Source organism: Ursus maritimus, unplaced genomic scaffold (assembly GCF_017311325.1).
Source record: "Ursus maritimus isolate PB19 unplaced genomic scaffold, ASM1731132v1 scaffold_13, whole genome shotgun sequence".
Taxonomy (NCBI): domain Eukaryota; kingdom Metazoa; phylum Chordata; class Mammalia; order Carnivora; family Ursidae; genus Ursus; species Ursus maritimus.
In genome coordinates, this window is record NW_024423675.1 from 3209594 (window position 1) to 3231116 (window position 21523).

Consider the following 21523-nt stretch of genomic DNA (forward strand, 5'->3'; position numbering starts at 1 on the left):
ATTTCAAGTGTCATGTTTACATAAACACTACAAAGCACAAATTCCATTGAATATTCCCAAACAGCTAAAGCTCTAAAAGCTACTCTTAAATGTGACTGCAGTCAAGACTGTCTTGGGTACCTGGATGCGTTTCCACCCAATAGGAGTATGGCCTGAAGCCTTAAACTTTATAACTGGGCATTTTTCCCCCCTGGCTAAAGAATATAATACTATCAGGAATCTTTTTTCAAAAATCAGGGGGATGGGATACACCACCCTCCTCCTTAATATCTCCCCCATGATATAAGTAGGAAGCAGCTCAACCGAAAAGAAAGCCCACAGCCCACCCTCCAACTTGAGACCCAAAGGCGTCTGAATCTTGGGGACCCGGTGGCGCTAGTCTCAAAAGTTCCATCCCAGTATTCTGATCACAGCAATCATTTAAGCTCCACCACTACTTTCCAGCCTTTTCCAGGATTAACAAGGCACATCCCAAAGTGACCGCATGCCTTTGCCCATAGCCTTAAATTTTTTATTTTTGTGCATCACTTTTCCATGTCTCCAGCTGCCTGCTGGTCACTGAGATTCAGCATTTATCCCAGGTATCATGAGGGGCTCTGTTCTTCCAGTCAATAACTTATCCAATATGCACATGTAACATTTACCATTTTCTCCCCATTTTTTGTATGTCTCTTAAGATAACTTACTGCAGTCTCTCTGATGCACTTATAAAACATGTGGATGACAGTTTGTAAAACACCCATGAAATAAATACAAAATACCAAGCCAGCCCACCAGAGACCGTAGAATAAACCAGTGAAGAGACAGTTTTTCTCCAGAAGCTGGCTTACAAAAGCAGGATTTAGTGGCTTGTATATATAGGGGTTTCTATATGTACTCTCTGACAAGTGACTTTTCTTATTCTTAAAACAAACAATGGAGGACTTTTCTTCGTTAGAGATTTTGTTTTTACTAGCAAAATAGCATGACCATCCACTGAGATATGCCCTAGCAATAAGAAAAGTATGACTGCTCTTCCCATTGTAACCCCATGCTTGGCACGACGAACAGTCCTCTCACCTCATCCAACACAACCCAATGGCCTGCCTTCAGAGCCGCCAGCAAGGGGCCATCCCGCCAGGCAAACTCTCCTCCCTTGCCACCTTCAACAGGGAGATCTGCTCCAAACAAGTCTGTGATGTCCTTTGAGAGGGGACAAAAAGGAGGAAAAGCCAACATTGCATAAATTAACTAGATCCCAAGACCCTAAATCTAACACAATAAATTCTTGGGCCTTACGCCACTTTTCGTTTTTATACCCAAGGCAGAACTAATCAACCCTAGCACTCTTTACCAGGAGCCTACACATGCTCCCAAGGACCTTCTCATCACAATACTGCAAGTACCAATCGATTGGAGCTGGAGCTCTGGGTCAGTAGTTCTCAACTGTGGCTATACTTGGAAATTAATGTGAGCTTTACAGGAAACAAAAACAAAACAAAGACCAGTAACAATGTTCAGACTCTGCTTCCAGAGCCCATTCCTAGAGAGTATCATTTGTCACCTCTTGTCCCATAATTTCGTAAGAGTGATTAAAGGCCATTTTATTTCTACTGTTTTCTGGGTTTTTTTTTTTTTAGAAAGAACAAAAATAAAGAAGGTTATATTACAATAAATATGGAATTGGGCAGTTATCTCTCAAAAGACAATTAGAATAAAGCATCTAGAGAGAATAATATTATAGATATCAGTTATTAATCCAAAAGGAGACTTAGTTTGGAAGGTCATGTTGCTGTGATCTTTATCATCATGAAATATTTGCAATTTTGAAAATGTCCTAACTATTTCTAAGAAACTCAATAAACAGATACAAACATTACTCCCTATACTCATCCTCATCAGCTGTAGGATGACTAAGCTTACCGTCTGCTCTGACAAGTTGATTCGAACAAGGATGTTGCCTGAAGCCTTTGCTAATGCTCCCACCAAACTTGTCTTGCCCACACCAGGAGAGCCCTCCAGGAGAATGGGTTTGTTCAGTTTTGTAGCTCTTAAGAGCCTCTGGGCATTCATAGCTGTGGTGCCTGCACTGAGTGCATAGTCGGCAATATTATTCCTGTGAAGGACAGGTCCTTAAGTAGAGAAAAGAAAAGCCACATATAAGCTGCCAAATCATGTATACATGTCAACACCAAGGCTTTAAGAATTTAACAAGTAGACTTTCAGTCAGTGAAGTACCATCTGTAGTGAAAATGCTCAGCCCTATTTCAACATTTCCCCACTTTTAAGTCATAAAATCCTTTCAAGGAATAGCCAGCAGCACATTCTTCACTGTGCCTACTACTCAGATCTCTCCCGCACTTATACCTATGCATATACTTACTAACATAGGTCTCACTGCAAGCACACATTTTTCCTTTCACAACCTACACCTGGAATTACTACATGTACTTGTACAATTTACCTTTACAAATAAGTATCTTCCTAGAAGTCAAGTGTAAGCTGGGTATGTAGGTGACATGTTTCCGTATAAATAATTGCATCCAAGGTTTTTAGACCTCCAAGACAATTCAGGATGCATCTTTAACCCACAGTCTAGCTGAACTGCAGAGTAATAATAGTTTTATAGGGCTTAACATTTGTGTCTCTAGGTCTCCTGGAAGAAACTTTCTGTATACCAGTTTGGAGGGCTAGGATAACATCTATTACCTCATCTATGGAAGCAGAAGCAAGAACCACCCCCCCGCCAGTGCACTAAAATATAGCTCCTACATGAGAGTACTGAATACTATGATGATGACTTAGGGAACTTACATCATGGATGCATCATCAGGGATGAAAAGTACTATTGCAGAGGGAGAGAGAAAAGGGTGATATTCCATTCGCCCAGTAACCTAGGCTGATTTTGTTCACCACTGAACCCCCAATAACTGCCACTGTGCCTCTAAGCATTTCAGACACTCAACTATTATTAACGTAGGGAGGGAGGGAGGAAAAGAAACAGATGACCGTGCTAGAGAAGCAACAAACTGAAAAATTACTCATGCCTTCTAAGATATCTAATCCATCTCATTTAAATATTTGGTAGAAGCAACCTAGTAAGAAAAAGAGGAAAGATTAGAACTGAAACCCACCTGAGTTTCCCATTTAATCATTCACTCATTCATCCATTCACTCAATCAACAGCATTTTCTGAATGCCTATGACAACTAGACTACATCTCAGGTGTCAGGGACAGAAAGATGAATGATGCAATTCCTGCCCACAAGGGTTCACAAAACTGTTTTGGTAAGCAGTGGTAAGGATCTATAGTTGATACATTATAGGCTGAATTATCACTATAGGAAAGCTCTTGTTTTGAGCACCAAATAGAAAATAAATGCATTTTTACAAGACAGTTTATTCATAGACTAAAGACTATACTTTCCCCTATTTTTATATGTCAGTTATGTATTTTTAATTCTTCATGAAATTATGGGTGGTTATGCCAAGTCAGATTCTAATTCACATAACTAGTTTAAAAATAATCATGAGTATGATACACGAAAAGTCACAATAAAAGTACCTATGATCTACAAGAAGAGAATGTTCATTATTCAAAATCATTCTTACCCCTTGGTATAAAAAATGGATGAATTCCCCAAAGGTTATCCATTCCAGTAAATTCTTTGGCCTTGAGTCTGTCATAAATCTTCAATTCGTTTTTCTGACACTCTGTAAGACGCACTATCTTGGAAAGTTTCTTGATTAAGAATTTCAGACATTCTTTGCGAGCCAAGAGGGCTGTACCAAACCCTGAGGAAGTTACCCCTAAAAGAGAGAGGATCAGTCCATCAAACAACAGCATGACACCAACCTTGCCCAACTACTCATCAGGAGCTCTTGGGCAATTACCAGGGGAATGAGGCCCTAGCTAATGTTGCACCCACAATGCAATTGCTACTGTAAATAGTCCAAAAAGCAAATGTCTGGATCCCCATCTCCACAATTCACACATCAGCAGCAGCTTATTCAGTAAAGCACCCATGCACTCCATGATGAATCAGCCTGGAGGCAGGAGTAATTAATGTAGTACTCCTGATCATATTGGTTTATATCTCTAATCTTCACTGCTGAAAAAACAGAACTTAAACACTGAATTTTATGAAATTATGGTAAACTTAAAAACAAACAAACTAAAGGATTCAGGCCACTAACTATAAATGACTAATTCATGTTAAGAATTATCTAGTACTTCAGGAGGAAGGGCATTTCCAACAGTCTTCTTCTCACTCGTAATCACCATTTCATGTTTACCAAGTCCCTGGCCTATAGGCAATGAGGAGTTGCAACCTATCTTTTATATCAACCACCTCTCAAAAAGAGTAGAAAGAAAAAAAAATCCACTCTGGGTCTTGGAAATGTTAGAGTAAGTGATTTTTTTTAAAGTATCTGGGTCAGAAGTCAGAGGTCTGAGCTTGCTCTGTTTCATACTCCCCTCTACCCTAACCCTCTTGTCCCCACACCATCTAACAGACAACATACCTGAACCTATTCCATCTATGTACACCAGGCATGCAGCATGGACAAATGATGTCACAGTGGAGATGGTCTCTGGCCTTTTCAAAGCAGCTTCCTCCCCCATTGTGTTCATGAAGTTAACCCAGGACAGGATATCTCTGATACTGACCACACACCTTCGGCCAAATTCCTGGTGGGTCAGCCAATCAATGAAATCCAGCATCACCTCAGCTATGTCAGTCCCTAAGACACAAGGAGGCAAAGGCAGTTGCTTAGAGGTAGTTGTATCGAACACTCCAAATGGTTTTGTAACGTGGGGCCCAGAGACGGCCTAAAGAGGTCTGTGCTCCATAAGGTTATATGCATATTTTTGCAAAAGTACGTAACTGCTTTTTCTAAGGAGAGGGGGTCCATAGCTTTTATTACATTCCCAAGAGGTTCATGAATAGCATTCCACACCTACCAATTACCTTGAGAATTACAGCCTAAAAAGCAATCCTGAAAACTGCTCAGAGAGTATTCATTTGGTTCATGTTCAGATACAATTCTGAAGACACAATGATTTTAGAAAATTTATAAATTTTATTGTATTTTAAACTGATTCACTGGAATGGGGATGCTGTATTTTCAGTGGCATTTTTTAAAAAGATTTTATTTATTTGAGAGAGGAAGAGAGGGAGAGAGGGGGAGAGAGCAAGGGGAGGGGCAGAGGGAGAGGCAGAATCAGATTCCCCGCTGAGCAGGGAGCCCGATGTGGGGCTCGATCCCAGGACTCAGGGACCATGACCTGAGCCGAAGGCAGATGCTTAACCCACTGAGCCACCCAGGCGCCGCTTCAGTGGCGTTTAGTTTAGGCTTCTTGTTTTATTAAATCAATGAATCCATCAGAATTCAGCAAATTAGAGGATTCATAAATTTTGTTTCATGATTTGAGTTAGAGGACTATTCTAATTACCACAATTTCATATTGTAAAATATTTGGAAACAAAATACTTAATTTAGATTAGAAGCAATGTCAATTAAGTTTAATAAAGCACTTCATGTAACTCCTGAAGTCAACAGTAAACATTTATCTAAGAAGTGTGAATACCAAAGAATGTTTTTTTAAAAAAGGAAATACAATGAGGTGCAATCAGAACTGCTATAATATAGAGTGGACCATGCAGCAAAAGCCTTCAAGGCTATACTGCAAATCACTTAGAAACAAACTATCTAGTTAGAAGAAAACTACTAATTACAAAAAACCCCCACAAAATCTTTAAAAAGATCGTAAAATGACAACTTAAGGGGAAAAAATCCAGTCACAATGAGGAAAGAAATTAAATGCTGTTTTAGCAACTACATATTAAACATGAATACTTGGATCCGCATTTCAGAGTGGAATAAATTTGAAAGAAATCAAGGACTTAATGGACAACTTTATCCATTGTTAGAGGGTAATTAAACCTTAACTATTAGAAAATCATCAGGTAAGGTGGATGGGTTCATACATGTATTTTTTGTGAGAAATATTAAAAGGTAACAGGAAATAGGAATCCATGTTATAAATGTAATAAATACTAGTATGTAAAATGATTGGGGCGCCTGGCTGGCTCCGTCGGTAGAGCATGTGACTCTTGACCTCAGGGTCTTGAGTTTGAGCTCCACATTGGGTACAGAGATTACTTAAAAAATAAAAATAAAATGATTGATATTTATGAAAAAGTAAATCATACAGAATGCTCATCACTAGTAATTAAAGGAAATGAAATCTTAGACTACCTATTAAAGTAACAAGAATAAAAGAATGGATTTCATTATATAAAAAGAAACAACAACAACAACAACAACAACAACAAAAACCTCCATGTTGGAAGGACTATGCCAAGCAGGCACATTTACTAAGTTGCTGGTAGCACTGTGAATGGGACCATCCTGCTGGAGAAAAATCTGGCCATAACCAATGAGAACTATGAATTTCCTTATTTCTACTTTTAAAAATACAACTCAAGGAAATAACAATATGTCATTTTAACAAAAACACAATGTCTTCAGAAGTATTGGTCAGAAGAGTGGGAGAGTTTAAAAAGCCCACATGCCTTTCATCATAAAAAAAAAAACGAAACAAAAAAACACAAAAAACCCCACTGATGTCACTGAATCTTTTCTGTTTTGTTCATACTATGGATGTATAGATAAAACTACTACAGAGCTTTGTGAACGAAAGCTCCTAGAGAAAGAACTCAGTGGTGTTTATATTTCGATTAAGACAAAGTAGTAATTATATCTTAAGTATTCTGAATAGAATCAGAATTCAATTTAGAATTCATTATTAGTTAAAATAATAGATTCATTAAATCTTACATAGCTTTATAAAGAAAATCTGGAAATAAAAGCTTTACCTAGTTTCCTGTTTTTAAGAACGTTTTTACACTGTGCTAACCTGATCCATTTCCAGATGATAAAAATTAAGCCACTTCTCCCTTACTCTCCTTGTTCCCTCAGGATCTCTAATGCCTCCCCAAAGACGTTGCTGCCATGTAGACTTTACAAAGCTTACAGTAAAGAAGCTCCCTAAGGACAAGCATTGAGGCTCAGAGTTGAGGCCTAGGGGCCGCAGTGCCAACTGCCCTGTAGAGAAACTGTTCACTCCGTTAAACGTGAAGCCCACTGGTGGTGGGGCCAAGGTGGCAGTGTAATTACAGCTGCATTCTCTCCCATTCTTATTACAATCCAAATAACTTATAAGAAGAGCATGCAGCCCATAGGAGATACAGAGGCTGCGTCCAAGGGGAATTCGGCCCTCACACAGAGCAAAAAGACAAACCATGCCTGCTTAGTAATTTGTCTTCTCCTTCTTTAACTGGAATTCTCACAATAAATGCAGCATTGCGAACAGCACACAACGAAGGTAAGTAAGAAGTTCTGAGTATGGGCCTTGGACCAACATTACTGGCATCACCTAAGAACTTCTTACAAAGGCAAAGGCAAATTCTCAAGCCCCACCCCAGACTGACTGAATCAGAAACTCTAGGTATGAGGCCCAACAAGCTTTATTTCTACAAGTCCTTCAAGCGAGTTTGGAACTCGAACAAGCAAATACTCTTTTATACATGCTTTAAGAAAGAGATTTTTTAAAAAGGGAGAGAAAACGATCCAAAAAAACTGTATTAAGGCTTGAAACCAGAACTTGGTTGTAAATTTAGCCCTTCAATGTGAAAGATAAATATATATACATCATGATGAATGTTAAGTAGACTTACTGTGATCATTTCACAACAGATACAAATATTGAATCATGTTATGCACCTGAAACTAATATGATGTTGAATGTTGATTGTACCTCAATAAAAAACATGCATGTATATATCAAAGCAATCTAGGCTCAATAAAAGAACCATATAATAAATGCTTTGACCCTTACTAGATCTCTTAAAAATTGCTAAATTTAGGCTTTAGGTATACAGAAGTTTTTTAATACTATTCTTCTATTTCCTTATGTTTTTTTTAAAAAACTTTTATAATGAAAAGAAAATTCTTCTTAGAGAGCAAGTGGGGGTAAGAAGGAGAGAGAGCCACCCAGGATTTTTTTTTTTTTTTAAGATTTTATTTATTTATTTGACAGACAGAGGCAGTGAGAGAGGGAACACAAGCAGGGGGAGTGGAAAGGGAGAAGCAGGCTTCCCGCCAAGCAGGGAGCCCGATGTGGAGCTCAATCCCAGAACGCTGGGATCATGACCTGAGCCGAAGGCAGACGCTTAACAACTGAGCCACCCAGGCGTCCCCAGAAAATTTTTAAATAAAGTTAATAAATTAGTTGATGACAGGGACACTGGGTGGCTCAGTCAGTTGAGCATTGGACTCTTGATTTCGGCTCACGTCATGATCTCACGGTCACGGGATCAAGCCCTGCGTCAGACTCTGCACTCAGCAGGCAGTCTGCTTCAGGATTCTCTCTCTCCCTCTCCCTCTGCCACCACCCCCAGTGCACTTGCACTCTATCAAAAATGAATCTTTAAAATAAATAAATAAAACTTTAACATATATTTTTAAAGTATTTTGGTATTATTTCTGATTTTAATTAAATGAAATCTTAGACCTATTCCTATTTTCTAAGACATGACTTCTAATTTTCATTGGCTTCCTAAGTTTGGGAATTATGCTTACCACCTGAAAGCTCTCACCTTTATGATCTATTCTGCCCAGAGACAATCCTGGACGAAGATTATGGCTGATAACCTGAATTAAATCTTCACGATTTGTGCTTTGTGGGCACCATATTTCCGTAAACCGGTTTCTTAAGGCAGGAGACAGCTACAAGAAACAAAAATTTCAATTTGAATGTAATACCTATGAGGAAAACCAGAAAACAAATCCTTTGAAGGAATATTAGCTGATGAGTTTAACAAATACTAGATGCTTCTTTTATTACCACTACTACAGTTTATTGAAGACCTACTTTATCTTAGCTCCTTCCACAGGTCATCTCATTAGTCTCCACCACACCCCCCAAGACAGTATTCCCATCACTTTCTTTATAGACAAGAGTGCAGAACTTCAAGGGCTCATAGAAGAGGTCATGCAAGTTGAAGTCCAGCCCCAGTGGGTGACCGCCAAACCTGAATACTATACCCTAAACAAACGCCCTTCCTTTACCTTCAGTTACATAACCAGTGCTTTCAAGAAAATCAAAGCTACTATCCCACAGGGCACAGCTGTCTGAAGTAGAAAGAGAAAACTTCTTTTATGTGGCTCGAAGGGGGACAGTGAAATTATTAAGGAGGTACATATTTTACCTTTTGTATAACAAAGAATTGTTAGTTCTTCCAGTCTTTATGGTCTTTGCCCTCAAAATGGATTCCTCTTACCTTCTTAACCTTCCCCTATGTCAATTAACCCCTATTTACAAGCGTATACAATGCCACATTTGCACGTAACCTAGCTTATTATTGCTTTCCTTTTACTTGGTAAACTCCATCCATCTGTCTGGCCTACTGCAGCAGGACTAGCAGCAATGCCTATACTCAGGAGCAGCTCAGTCAAGACCCAGTGAATGTGTGAGTGTTCCTTGCTGCCATCCTAGACAAGCAGTGCCACTGGTCATCCTACCTCACTCTGCCTGCTGGCAGGCAAAAACAAAAAAGAACCTTCCCTTAGGTAAAAGTTGGCAATGTTCTTCCAAGAAAAACTTAAACTATCCTAATTTAAGCTAACCTTAATAAACACAACCTTGAAATCAGACCTTTCTATGCTATTCTCACTTGCCAAAGAACCAGTTTTCATATTATGTTTGAAGCTGTGATATATTTCTTCTTATTTCCTCTCTTCAGAACATTTCAAGAAGTGTAGTGATAATCCTTCATATTATGCTACAGAGGAAAATCAGGCCCAAAACACCATATTCACATATCAGGGACACCCACCAAGTTACCAAGAATTTTAATTACTTTCATTCACAACCCCTGTTTCTTCTCATCACACCTGACCTATCGCCACGTCACCATTTTCCTAACAGACCAGGATCCCACACACAACACAGACTTCTCCACTGAGAGACTCTGCAAGCCTGAAAGACATGGTGTTCAGGGTACTGGATCCTGGCTGGATCCTAACAGCCAGCCTCTGAACAGAAGGCTGCTCTCCACCTTTTCCTTTACCAATAGTCTGAGGGTAACCCACATGACCCCTGGGGAGAACAGATACACTCCACCTGCAAAATAAGAAGCGGTTCCTGGCTGCAACACTTTTGTCACTTTAAAACACTCAAAGCCAAACTCATGTTTAAGGGAGGAGACCCCAGAAACAGAGTTTAAGATTAAATTTCAGTTTCAACTTTCTCATCCATGAAAGTAGGAAAATAACTTTCACACAGAGCTCTTGTGAGAATTTGTTATGGTAACATGTAAAGAGCTGGGCAAAGTGACTGAAACAATGAAATTTCAGACACACACAGTGAGATATTAAAATAAGGAAATGATTATGTCAGAATTCTCAACTTTGTAATAATTCTAAAGTATCTTTCTAGGTTTTTAATTTTTACCCAATATAAAATTCCAAATGCATTTGTACATATTATATTTATAGCTGCCAGTGAGCTGAGGTCAAAAACTAGAAAAAAATAATGCTTCAGGAACACAATTTTACCTCTTTTTTTCCAAAGTCGCCCCCAGGGTTCATGGTTGCTAAGATACGGAACTTTTTCCCAGCAGTCAACAGCTCTACCTCATTATCCTTGTCCTCTACACTGCCTTTTTCAGCTAATACCAGGGACTTTTCCACTTCAAGGACACTAAAAGACAGAAATGTTAGAGAATATAAGATTAGAAAAGGCTTATGTAACCTTTCTATTTTGTGGTCTTCAAGTTCTTTTAAAAAGGAAGAAAGTTATCTCCTCTGCTGAGCTTTGTATTTAGTTAACACTTTCCTAGCTCGAATTTTAAAATGACTCATTATCCCAATTCCTCTGTAATGGAACAATATTGCTGATCAAAAGAAAAAAAAAATCCCTTTATCCACTTATTGCCCCATTAAGGCATCTGTTTTAAAAATGAGTGTCTTGTATGCAAATATTCATGGCAGCATTATTCATAAAAGTAGAAATAACCCAAATACCATCAGGCGGTGAACAGATAAAAAAAAGATATGGTATATCTATACAATGGAATACGCTTAGAAATAAAAACGAACAAACTACTAACATAGGTTACCTCAAAACAATGCGAAGTGTGAGAAGAGACCATTTATATGTAAGGTGCTGAAAAGACAAATATTTTTTTACAGAAAGTAATTTAGTAGTGGCCTGGAGTAGGAGGTGGCATCAGAAATAAACTGTAAAGGGGTAGAAGGAATCCTACTGGTATGGTGGAAATGTAAAACTGGATTATGGTGCAAAACTCAGTAAATTTACTAGAAGTTGTTGAATTATACATCTAAAATGGATACATTTTATGGTAAATTAAACTTCAAAAAAGAAAAACAGGTATACGTCAAAATTCATATTAGTCTGAGATTTAAGGCTGTACAACCATACCGCATCTTTGAAGAATTTAGATAATGGTCACATAAATTGCCTTAAAAAAGAGTTTTAACTTCGGTTCATTTGCTTTTAGCCCCACCATTCCGCAGTCCCATCTTACTGATTATTGACAACAAAACAGAAAAACTAGGCCTCTTAAACTACTGAGTGCTAAACCCAGAAAAAAAAGAAAAAAAAAAAACCAAACCCCCCCCAAAAAAAAACAAAACCAAACAAACAAAACCAAACAAACCAAAAAACAAAAACGGTAACTCATTATCATTTTCAAACATTTACTATGCACCTATGAAAAACATTACTGTGCAAGAGAATACCTATAAAAACCAGACCAGTATTCCATAGTCTATGGAATATTATTTAGCCATAAAAAGGAATGAAATCTTGCCATTTGCAACAATATGGACAGAATTAGAGGGTACAATGCTAAGTGAAATAAGTCAAAGAAAAATACCATAGGATTTCATTCATACATAAAATTTAAGAAACAAAATAAATGAACAAACAAAGAAAGAGAACAACCAAGAAACAGACTCTTAACCATAGGAAAAAAAACTGATGGTTACCAAAGGGGAGGCAGGTGGGGGCGATAGGTGAAATAGGTGAATGGGATTAAGAGTAGACGTATCATGATGAGCACTATGTAATGTATAGAATTGTAGCATCACTATATTGTACACCTGAAACTAATGGTATAGGTTAACTACATGGGAATTTTTAATCTTTTAATTAAAAAAATTTTTAACTGATTAATTAAAAAATAACCAGACCAGTGAAAACATCACACACAGGGCAAACCTCTTACACATATACCTATTGAGTCTTTCCAGGACAGAGTCGTCAGCCAGTGAGATCTCATCCAAGAGAAAAAAGCCATCTTCTTTCATGGCCAGAACAAGAGGACCATCATGCCACTCAAAAAGTCTTGATGTATCAATTTCTTCCTACAATTTGGAAAAGAAGGTGTGAAATTAAAGACCAAGTGGGCCCACGAGGCAATACACACATAGCTAGCTGGTGTCTGCTGGAGTAAGCGGTCATTCTGCAGAAAGTAAGGGTCTAAGAACAAAGAATAAAGCCTACACAACAGGATGCTCCTCAAAGTCCTTTGCAGACAAGTGAAAACCTAAAGATATACATCAAACCTGGGATCAAAACCTCACCATGAATACGTTCCACAGCTGACTCATGCACAAAGCCAAGTGCAATTCTCAAATGAATGAACACCACATCATTCACTATCGAACAAACCTTGTCCTTTGGCTTCTGTCTCACCGGCCGCAGTCCCCCCAGGAAGTCTGATGTCTCCATGTGTAAGTGGCAGTTGACAGAGTATAGTTTCTGATTTGCCAAGCCTGCAAACACCTGACAGATCGTAGTTTTCCCACACCTGTTAAACGGATACATACCAGATTAATAAGAACCATAAATTCCAAATGTACAAGAACAAACACCCAGTCAGCACAAGAGGGAAGCTCTGGTGAGAGCCTCACTGCAGCAGCAGACACTGCTGGCCAACACATGACCTCTGCACCCTGAGCTTAGGACACCCTCCCCCCAAACAACAGCACCCTACGGTGTTCCTTATACAAAAAAGTACACACTACCTGAATTCCATCCTTTTCTACTTCTACCAACAACCAACAAGGGATGGGAAAGAAATCTAAACCTTACAGACTTTCAGGAGAGGAGCTCATCTGCTCTTCTCTATAGATCTATAGAATGAATGGCACTATTTACAAGAATTACAAAGAAAAAAACAACTCCAGTGATAATAATACAAGAAATCATTCTTTTCTATCACAAAGGTCTGAAGGAAGAGGAAAGTGAACAGTAATGGGTCTCTTACATGATCCTTTAAAAAAAAAAAAAAAGAAAGAAAAAAGAAAAAACAAAGATTGCATTCCTGATAATCCTTCGCAGGTAACTCGAATACTCCTAAGGAACTGAACTGAACCATCATGAGTTACTGTCACAGAAGCACAGGGTTTTACCCAGTGTCTCCAACCAGCAGCACTGGTTCACCAAATTCCAGCGCCCTTCCCACCAGCATCGCCAACCTCCGCATGCCCTCAGTCCACACAATGTGGCTGAACGTAGACTCCAGTGTGGATACCTGAGTGGACAATTTACCTATAAAACGGAGAATAAATATTTAGCTTCTAATAGGAGCACAGCTCAGTTCATTTCCTCTAGATATTTTGACCTACTCACTCAGTAATTTTAGGACATTTTCCTTGGAGAAGAGGGATTGAGGACACAATTTTTTCTTGAAATGTTTTTCAAGGACTTCTTGAATCACATCAATCTCCTCCTGCTTCCTGACTCGGCCTGCGAGAAGCATAAATCCTTGAAAAAATAAAAATAAAATTAAAATTAAAAAAGAATCACTGAGTGTCACGTTAAAATACCAAGGGATATTGAGAATACGGAGCAACAGCAACCTTCTTAGCTGCTGGTGGTGAGAGTAACTAAAGAACTACTTTGGAAAACTGGGAGAATCTACTGCAACTAACCTTATGCCTGCCCAGTCCCCAGCAACATGACTTGCAGGTAGACCCAAACACAAATGAACACATGTGCACCAAAATACATATATAGGAATGTTCAGAGCGGTTCCATTCATAATAACTAGAAAGTGGAAATAACCCAAATGTCCACCAACAAGAGAATGAATAAGCATATTATGGTATCTCCATACAATGGGTTACAACATAATAATAATTTAAAAAGAATGAATTCCTAATACACATAACAGCATGGCTGAACCTCACATTAGGCTGGGTGAAAAGAAGTCAAACCCAAGGAGTACATACTGCATGATACTAGCTGAAGCTCAAGCATAGGCAAAAATCAGTGGTGATAGAGGTCAGAGCAGTGGTTACCTCCAGGGGAGGTTAAGACTGGCAGGAACCATGAAGGAATCTTTTGAGGTACCGAAAAATATTCTATACTTTGGCCTAGGTGATGATTTACATGGGTATGTACAAATGTTAAAAAAAAAATTAAATCTAGCTTATACATGAAAAAATAAAGTACTACATTCACTTTACTATATGTTACACCTTGATTAAAGAGTGTTACATTTTTTTAAAAAAAAATGTTCCTCCACCTATCTACTTTTTACCAGTAAAGAAAAAATACAACTCTCATGGGTTAGTTTTACTTACTCTCCTTATTAACCACTCCATTAATGACTCATTAGTACCTTTCAAATCAGTAGATTCTGAAATGCTTTCTTTCCTATAGAGAAACATATAACTTCTTCCCATGGATTAAACTAAAATGAGCAATCATGAGTCTCAGATGACATAACTACCTTCCCTCAGAACCATGACAGTACCTGACCAACCTGTCAGTTTTCTTCCTTTCTTATTTTTTTTTAAAGATTTATTTATCTGACAGTACACAAGTGCACAAGCATGGGGAGGGGTAGAGGGAGAAGGGGAAGACATGGGGACCCTGAGATCATGACCTGAGCCAAAGGCAGACGCCTAACTGACTGAGCCACCCAGGTGCCCCAACCTGACAGTTTTCTGTATAAGGCACAAGCACGACTACCTACGATTAGTGAGTTGCAGATAAATAGTCCACAAAGACACCACCAACCACCCGCCAAAACTCTTACATAGGCATTGTGCCTCTATCTGAAACTGTAGAAACCCAAACATAGTGGCACAGAGGCCTGCAGAAAAGAACCATTTTCAAAAGCACCTGGCACTTGAGGGAAAAAGACCATTTCTGGAATACTCAGTAAAATGTATATATTGACCACAACTTGGGAAAGATTTATTTTAATAAGAAGGTTTGATATTTGACATAACTTCACAGTTTGAAAGCATCCAACTGAAAGCATACCATCGTTGGCTAAATGCTGTAGCCAGTCATACTCTTTCTCAGTCTGTTCAGCCAATCTGTATCTTTCAGCCCACCGAAACAGATCACGAAGAGTGATGAAGCCCTGTTTTCCAGCAAACACTGAAGAACTTCTGCGATAGGACTATTAAAATATCAAAACAAATGAAAAAGAGCAATGACAAGCACACTGTACAACCTATATACAATTTTTAACAAATTTATGCTCCAATAAAAATGATTCATTCCACTGAGATTAATTTTTGAAAAAAGTAAATGGACTATAATCCTTTGAAGATAAATATTCAAACTCATGTAGAAGAGTATAAATTCCAAAGCACAACACCAAGAAAAAAAAAGGAATTCCATTTCTTACACCATATATAAAAAATTATGAATACAAATGATGGCAAACATGCAGAAACATTAATCCCATAAGGTGGGAACATAGTCGTAAGATTGTCAATTACTATTAGCTTTCTAGAAACTAAAAGTGTATTAATTCTGATAAAGGACACTTTTAACACCATAAAAAGGGCTTTTCAAAAAACAAAGGAACTGTAGCTTTGCAGAATTGACAAGGGAGAGACATAAAAAGGATATCTTTAGTTATGTCCATTCAAGGACTAGATCCATTTAAAAAACAAAAATTGTAGTTTGTCAATGCCAAGTTCCAATCTAAACAAAATGTTCCAAAATTACCCACAAGTAGGGAACTGTTACCATATGACTATGAGAAAAACTATAACATGGTATCAAATTGTTCATTTACAAAACCACAAAATGTATATTAATGGAGTGCATTTTACGATAATATCCTTAATTTGAGAAAAAAATAGATGGACTGCTGTGTCTACCTGAGAAGGCTATCAAATTTTAAATTTTGATCACGAAATCTAATCAATATGTTCCATTTGAAAGTAAGTGAGAGAGATGAAATACCTGAAGGTCCAGCATGACTTTAACCAACTTGCTACAATAGGAGGGTGGCAAACTACAGCGCTTATGCAAGATTGTTTCCAACTCAGAACTAGGCAATTCATCAAAATGCAATTCCACAAACCGATTCCTGAAGGCTCTTGAAAGCACCTGGGAAACACACAGGAAAAAAAAAAACATGACAAAAAGAGCCTCTTACCCAGTTTCCAAAATGGAGGCTCTGTTATTTGCCACAAAAAGAAAAACCCTTCAAAAGAAGTAAAAACATCCCAGTCTTACCAAGAAAGATTTATTACTTGATGGAGTAACAAACGGGAGTAAGGGGCAAATGCTACACACCTTTCTGCCTCCATAAAGTCCTGGGGGATTCTGGGTAGCAAAAAGCATGAACCGAGGGTGAGCTTTAACAACTTCTTGTGTTTCTGTGATGAGCAATTCACGGTTATCATCCAGCAATCTGTTCAGTGCCTCTAGCACATCAGTAGGGGCCAAATTTAATTCATCTAAAATAATCCAGTAGCCCTTTCTCATAGCATCAATAAGAACACCTTAGAAAAAACAAACACTGAAGATTAGTACATAAATTAGTCCACAAAGTTTTAAAAAATGTTATATACAAATCAACCAATCCTAGACCATTACATTTCAAAATAAATTACTTCCTGCAGCTAGTCATGCCCAAAAATAATTTGTGATGTCAAATATCAAGAAAGGACAATTTTCAATTAAAGTTATCATTTCACACAGAAGGGGAGCCAAGGCTGACAAATATCATATTTCCCATTTATTTTCCCCCTGCAGTCTAATTTCATTTAAATCACCACATTCTCATATCTATTCTCAGCTTCCCTCTGTTCAACGCTCACCACATTTTTCTTAGTCTCTAGGAAATGAAGTAGCAGTTCAATTACCCTCTACAAAACTTGGTCCTAGTTCTCCGTACAGCTAACAAGATCAGTGAGGCCCAAAGGAAGCTGGATCTCCCCTAGCCAGGGAGATCAGGGAGAAAGACAAACCATCTGTTATGGCAAAGGCCAATGTGCCTCAACTGGAAAGGATGAAGTTTACATGGGGAAATGGGTTTAAAAGAATGAACACCTATACCCATGGAATGAAATAATAAATCCTACCTTCTTTAAATACAAGCTTCCCTGAAGAGTCAGATGTATAACAACCAATGTACTCCTGAATATCCGTGTGTTCGTGATTGTTAATACGCACACAATGGTTACCAGAAGCTGCTGCCAGCCACCGGATAAGGCTTGTTTTACCAACTGATGTCTCTCCCTGAATCAACACTGGATAGGTTCTTGAAAAGATCAGCCAATAAAGCAATTTAAGAAAAAAAAGACAGAAACCAGAATTCAAGTAGTATTAAAAGGAATGTATCATTTATCACCATAAAAAGACATTTTTATATACCTACACACCACTAATGGAATGTTTCGTAAGCCCTGAGAAGTTTCTATGTAAAAGGGGTTCCTCAGAAAATACTGAGGAAAGCAATCTCAACCTTTCTTGTAGTACTTGTGAGAAACAGTAAATGGGACTAGCTGTCACTCACTTAAATAATGGATAAGTATTCACCAGCAAAATACTGAAAAACAAGCTTAAAGATGGCCAAAATAATCTGCATCTGTATTGCTTCCACCAAAAGGTGCAACTAGAAGCAATGCTTTGTGCCAGGAGAAAAGTATGGACTTGGGAAGGAATTACTCACTTAAGCCAATAAACAACAATAAAGCACTTGGAAAATCAAGGAAGTAAGACTAGAATGTCATCAATGCCTATGCTGGTAGAACTTCTGAGAAGCAAAAGAAAAGGTCCACACACCCTGCAGAAACCACTCGGACTATGTCTCTCAGGTTTAGCTTAACAGAAGATGTAAGAATGTAGGTCTCATCTATTGTAGGTTCCTTGTCTCCCACCGAAATCCAGTATCCTTCGACCTGGATAAGCCGGCCTCCTTTTGGTTCTGGAATAGGCTGAAAGACAAAAAAGTTAGAGAAATAACCTACAGTCCCGTGACAACTATGGCATCCTTTCAGAGAGGGGTGTAGGTTGGAAAAGAAGTTATCACCAAGAATGCTGCCCCAAAGTAATCCTAAGTCCCTAATAAGATTCTTTCTTTCTTAAGAGTAAGGAATCAACATAAAAATAAGCCTGTTAGTTGGTAAACCACTTTCTCAGCATCTTTCACTCCCATGTTATTCTAGAATTTCCTTTGTCAAACTGAAGTGGTGAGTTTGGGGAAGACCTTGAATCAAATAGTTTCTTAAATAGTTAATGATTTAGTTCTTTTCTCTCACCTCCCAAAATTCCCACCCTGATGAAGTATTTTGGTCAAAAACATGTAGTTCATATAAACCACGTTCCTAAAAACAGGACCAGTGTTGAACTGAAGGACCGGAGCTTTGCATTATTACATTCTGGATCCCCTAGAAGACATTAAAAATAAAAGTGACCCTCCAGGGTCACTTGGGTGGCTCAGTCGGTTAAGTGTTCAACTCCTGATTTTGGCTCAAACCATGATATTGGGGTTGTGAGACGGAGCACCACGTTGGGCTCTGCGCTGGGCGTGGAGTCTGCCTAAGATTCTCCCTCTCCCCCTCCCTCAACCCCTCCCCACCAAAATAAATAAACAAATCCCCCCCCCCAAAAAAAGTGTGACCTTCCAGAGAAACTACTCTATCAAGGATAATAGTGCAAATGACATAATCTTTCAAAGATATGATAGGAGTTATTAAGTTGATTTATAACATAACTGTCATTTTCATAGATCAAAAATGGTCAGAAGTGGTCAGATCTGTAGCTATGAAAAAGTGTTCTAAAACATTTAGTTCCCTAACGCGAAGCTACTAAAACTTCTTTTAAGAGCTCCTCAACTTAGCTCAGGAGCAGTGGGAAAAAAAGATATTTAAACTTCCATCATATGGATCCATTAGGAAAATACAAAAAAAAGTAAAGGACAGTGGTATTGGAATGATAATCACAGCAAGCTTGAGCCTTTTTTCAATGTATTTATGGTTTACCAAAAGTATATATTCATATGTTACTTGTATAATTTTTAAAAAGGAAAAAATACTGAATCCAAAGTAATCCTAAGTCCCTAATAAGGTTCCTTCTACCTTAAGAGTAAGGAATCAACATAAAACAAGCCTGTTCATTGGTAAACCACTTTCTCAGTATCTTTCACTCCCATGTTATTTGAGAATTTCCTTTGTCAAACTGAAACGGTTGTTGTATTTAATAAGGAAAAAAATGCCCAACCATCAATCAGATGGGAAGTGTGTACACAAATTATGGTGTAAGCAACAAAATACTATGTAACCATTAGAAACCATGCCACAGTGATATCTGGTACAGACACGAAAATATAGGATATAGTTAGGCTAAGAAAGGAAGCTACAGAAAAGTATTATGATTCCTTTTAAGTCATTTATATTAGATATATGTTTAGAATTTGCGCCCTTACTAAATGAAATAAGTCAGTCAGGAAAAGACAAATACCATATAACTTCACGCATACGTGGAATTTAAGAAACAAAAATGAACAAAGAAAAAAAAAGACAAACCAAAAAACAGACTCTTAACAACAGAGAACAAATTGATGGTTACCAGAAAGGAGGTAGGTGGGGAGATGGTAAAACAGATGATAGGGATTAAGAGTACACTTAGCTTCAGCAACAAGTAACATACAGATTTGCTGAATCACAGTATTGTATATCTGAAAATAGAACACTGTATATTAAATATAGTGGAATTAAAATAAAAAACAAGAAAGAATTTGCCTTGATAAAGCTATACACACACTGTCAGAATTTGAATATTTAACAAAATACATATATAATTTAGGTGGAAAGGTATAAGGTTTAAATCTCTAAAGAGTAGGAGTAGGATTATTTGGAATTTTCACCATCTAAGACACCACCTAATTTTTTGGAACAAATGGATTACTTTCATAATTAGAAACAAGTCTTGTTTTAAAAAAATTGAAATTTTGATAATTCAGCCTTTCATTTATGTTAAATAAGTCAAGAAATCAAACAACATACCTGCTTCAGCAGACTTTTTACGTTGCCAGAGACAATGTGTTGACAAATGAGCTTCTGAACTACTGGGTGTGATGCCCTGTCAAGCTGTGTTAAGAAACCCAAACAAAAGCCCTAGGGAAAAAACAAACAAACAAATATGCATAAAACTAATTACCCTTCTACAATAACAGGCCAACTTATTTCAGAAACAAAACTCAAACTCTTGGGTGGTACTGGTTCCCAGAACAACTTTTTTTTTTTTTTTGAAGATTTTATTTATTTATTTGACAGAGATAGAGACAGCCAGCGAGAGAGGGAACACAAGCAGGGAGAGTGGGAGAGGAAGAAGCAGGCTCACAACGGAGGAGCCTGATGTGGGGCTCGATCCCATAACGCCGGGATCACGCCCTGAGCCGAAGGCAGATGCTCAACCGCTGTGCCACCCAGGCGCCCCTCCCAGAACAACTTTTAAATGTGATATGATGGTACAAAAATGGCAGGGTCACTCTGGTATGTTCTGGGCTGATCCGACTAAATGGACTGCACAGGCAAACCTGGCATTTGCATCACCACTCCCTCCCATCCACCAAGCTCCCACCCAAGCACAGACTTTAGAAAGACCTCATAGAGCGAGCGCTGGATGTTGCTACAGGGATTGGAAGCTGCAAATCGCAGAGCTCTGCAAAGAGTCCGAAGGCTGTAGTGAGGTCTATGGCCAGTTCCATCCACCAATTTTGTCCCAGAGTCTTTCCGTAGAGCTGTGTACAAGCTACAAAAAAGACGGAGTTCAAATGACTTTATTAACTAATAAGCATTCACTATTTTGCCATTATTCCTTTTTTTTCCCCCCACACGGTCCAAAAGCCATTTTTATAGAATTAGTTAAGCTTATATACAATTTCCTAGAGCATTCATCAAAATCTCTCAGACATTCTCTTTTGAATCTATTTTTCAGGGCTCTTTGCTCAGTGGGGAGTCTGCTTCTCCCTCTGCCCTCCCCTCTGCTTGTGTACGCTCTCTCAAATAAATAAAATTTTTTTAAAAATCTATTTTTCACACACTCAGAGACTCTTTCAAAAGAAGTATCTATCAATTTCCTTTAGGATGAAAAGAGGAGAGAGGTGAAAAACACCGGATTCTTAACAAAAAGACAGTAAGATAGGAGAAGCCCTTAGTAAGAATATACAGAGTCCAGGAGCACCTG

The 21523-nt window shown here is 38.2% G+C and overlaps 1 protein-coding gene across 1 annotated transcript in view; it reads right to left on the bottom strand.

The window, feature by feature from the left end:
• The window catches only part of MDN1 (midasin AAA ATPase 1), a 165075-nt gene that overhangs the window by 83729 nt on the left and 59823 nt on the right, over positions 1–21523 (bottom strand). Inside the window, exons 21-37 of the mRNA XM_008687583.2 lie at positions 20941–21088; positions 20341–20451; positions 18119–18270; positions 17416–17594; positions 16625–16833; positions 16289–16435; positions 15350–15491; positions 13706–13840; positions 13486–13624; positions 12743–12881; positions 12305–12435; positions 10603–10747; positions 8643–8772; positions 4504–4722; positions 3592–3789; positions 1903–2111; positions 1060–1182 (exon numbers count right to left, since the gene is read on the bottom strand). Of these exons, the coding sequence (XP_008685805.2) occupies positions 1060–1182; positions 1903–2111; positions 3592–3789; positions 4504–4722; positions 8643–8772; positions 10603–10747; positions 12305–12435; positions 12743–12881; positions 13486–13624; positions 13706–13840; positions 15350–15491; positions 16289–16435; positions 16625–16833; positions 17416–17594; positions 18119–18270; positions 20341–20451; positions 20941–21088 (2656 nt within the window). The remainder of the gene's footprint in view (positions 1–1059; positions 1183–1902; positions 2112–3591; positions 3790–4503; positions 4723–8642; positions 8773–10602; positions 10748–12304; positions 12436–12742; positions 12882–13485; positions 13625–13705; positions 13841–15349; positions 15492–16288; positions 16436–16624; positions 16834–17415; positions 17595–18118; positions 18271–20340; positions 20452–20940; positions 21089–21523) is intronic.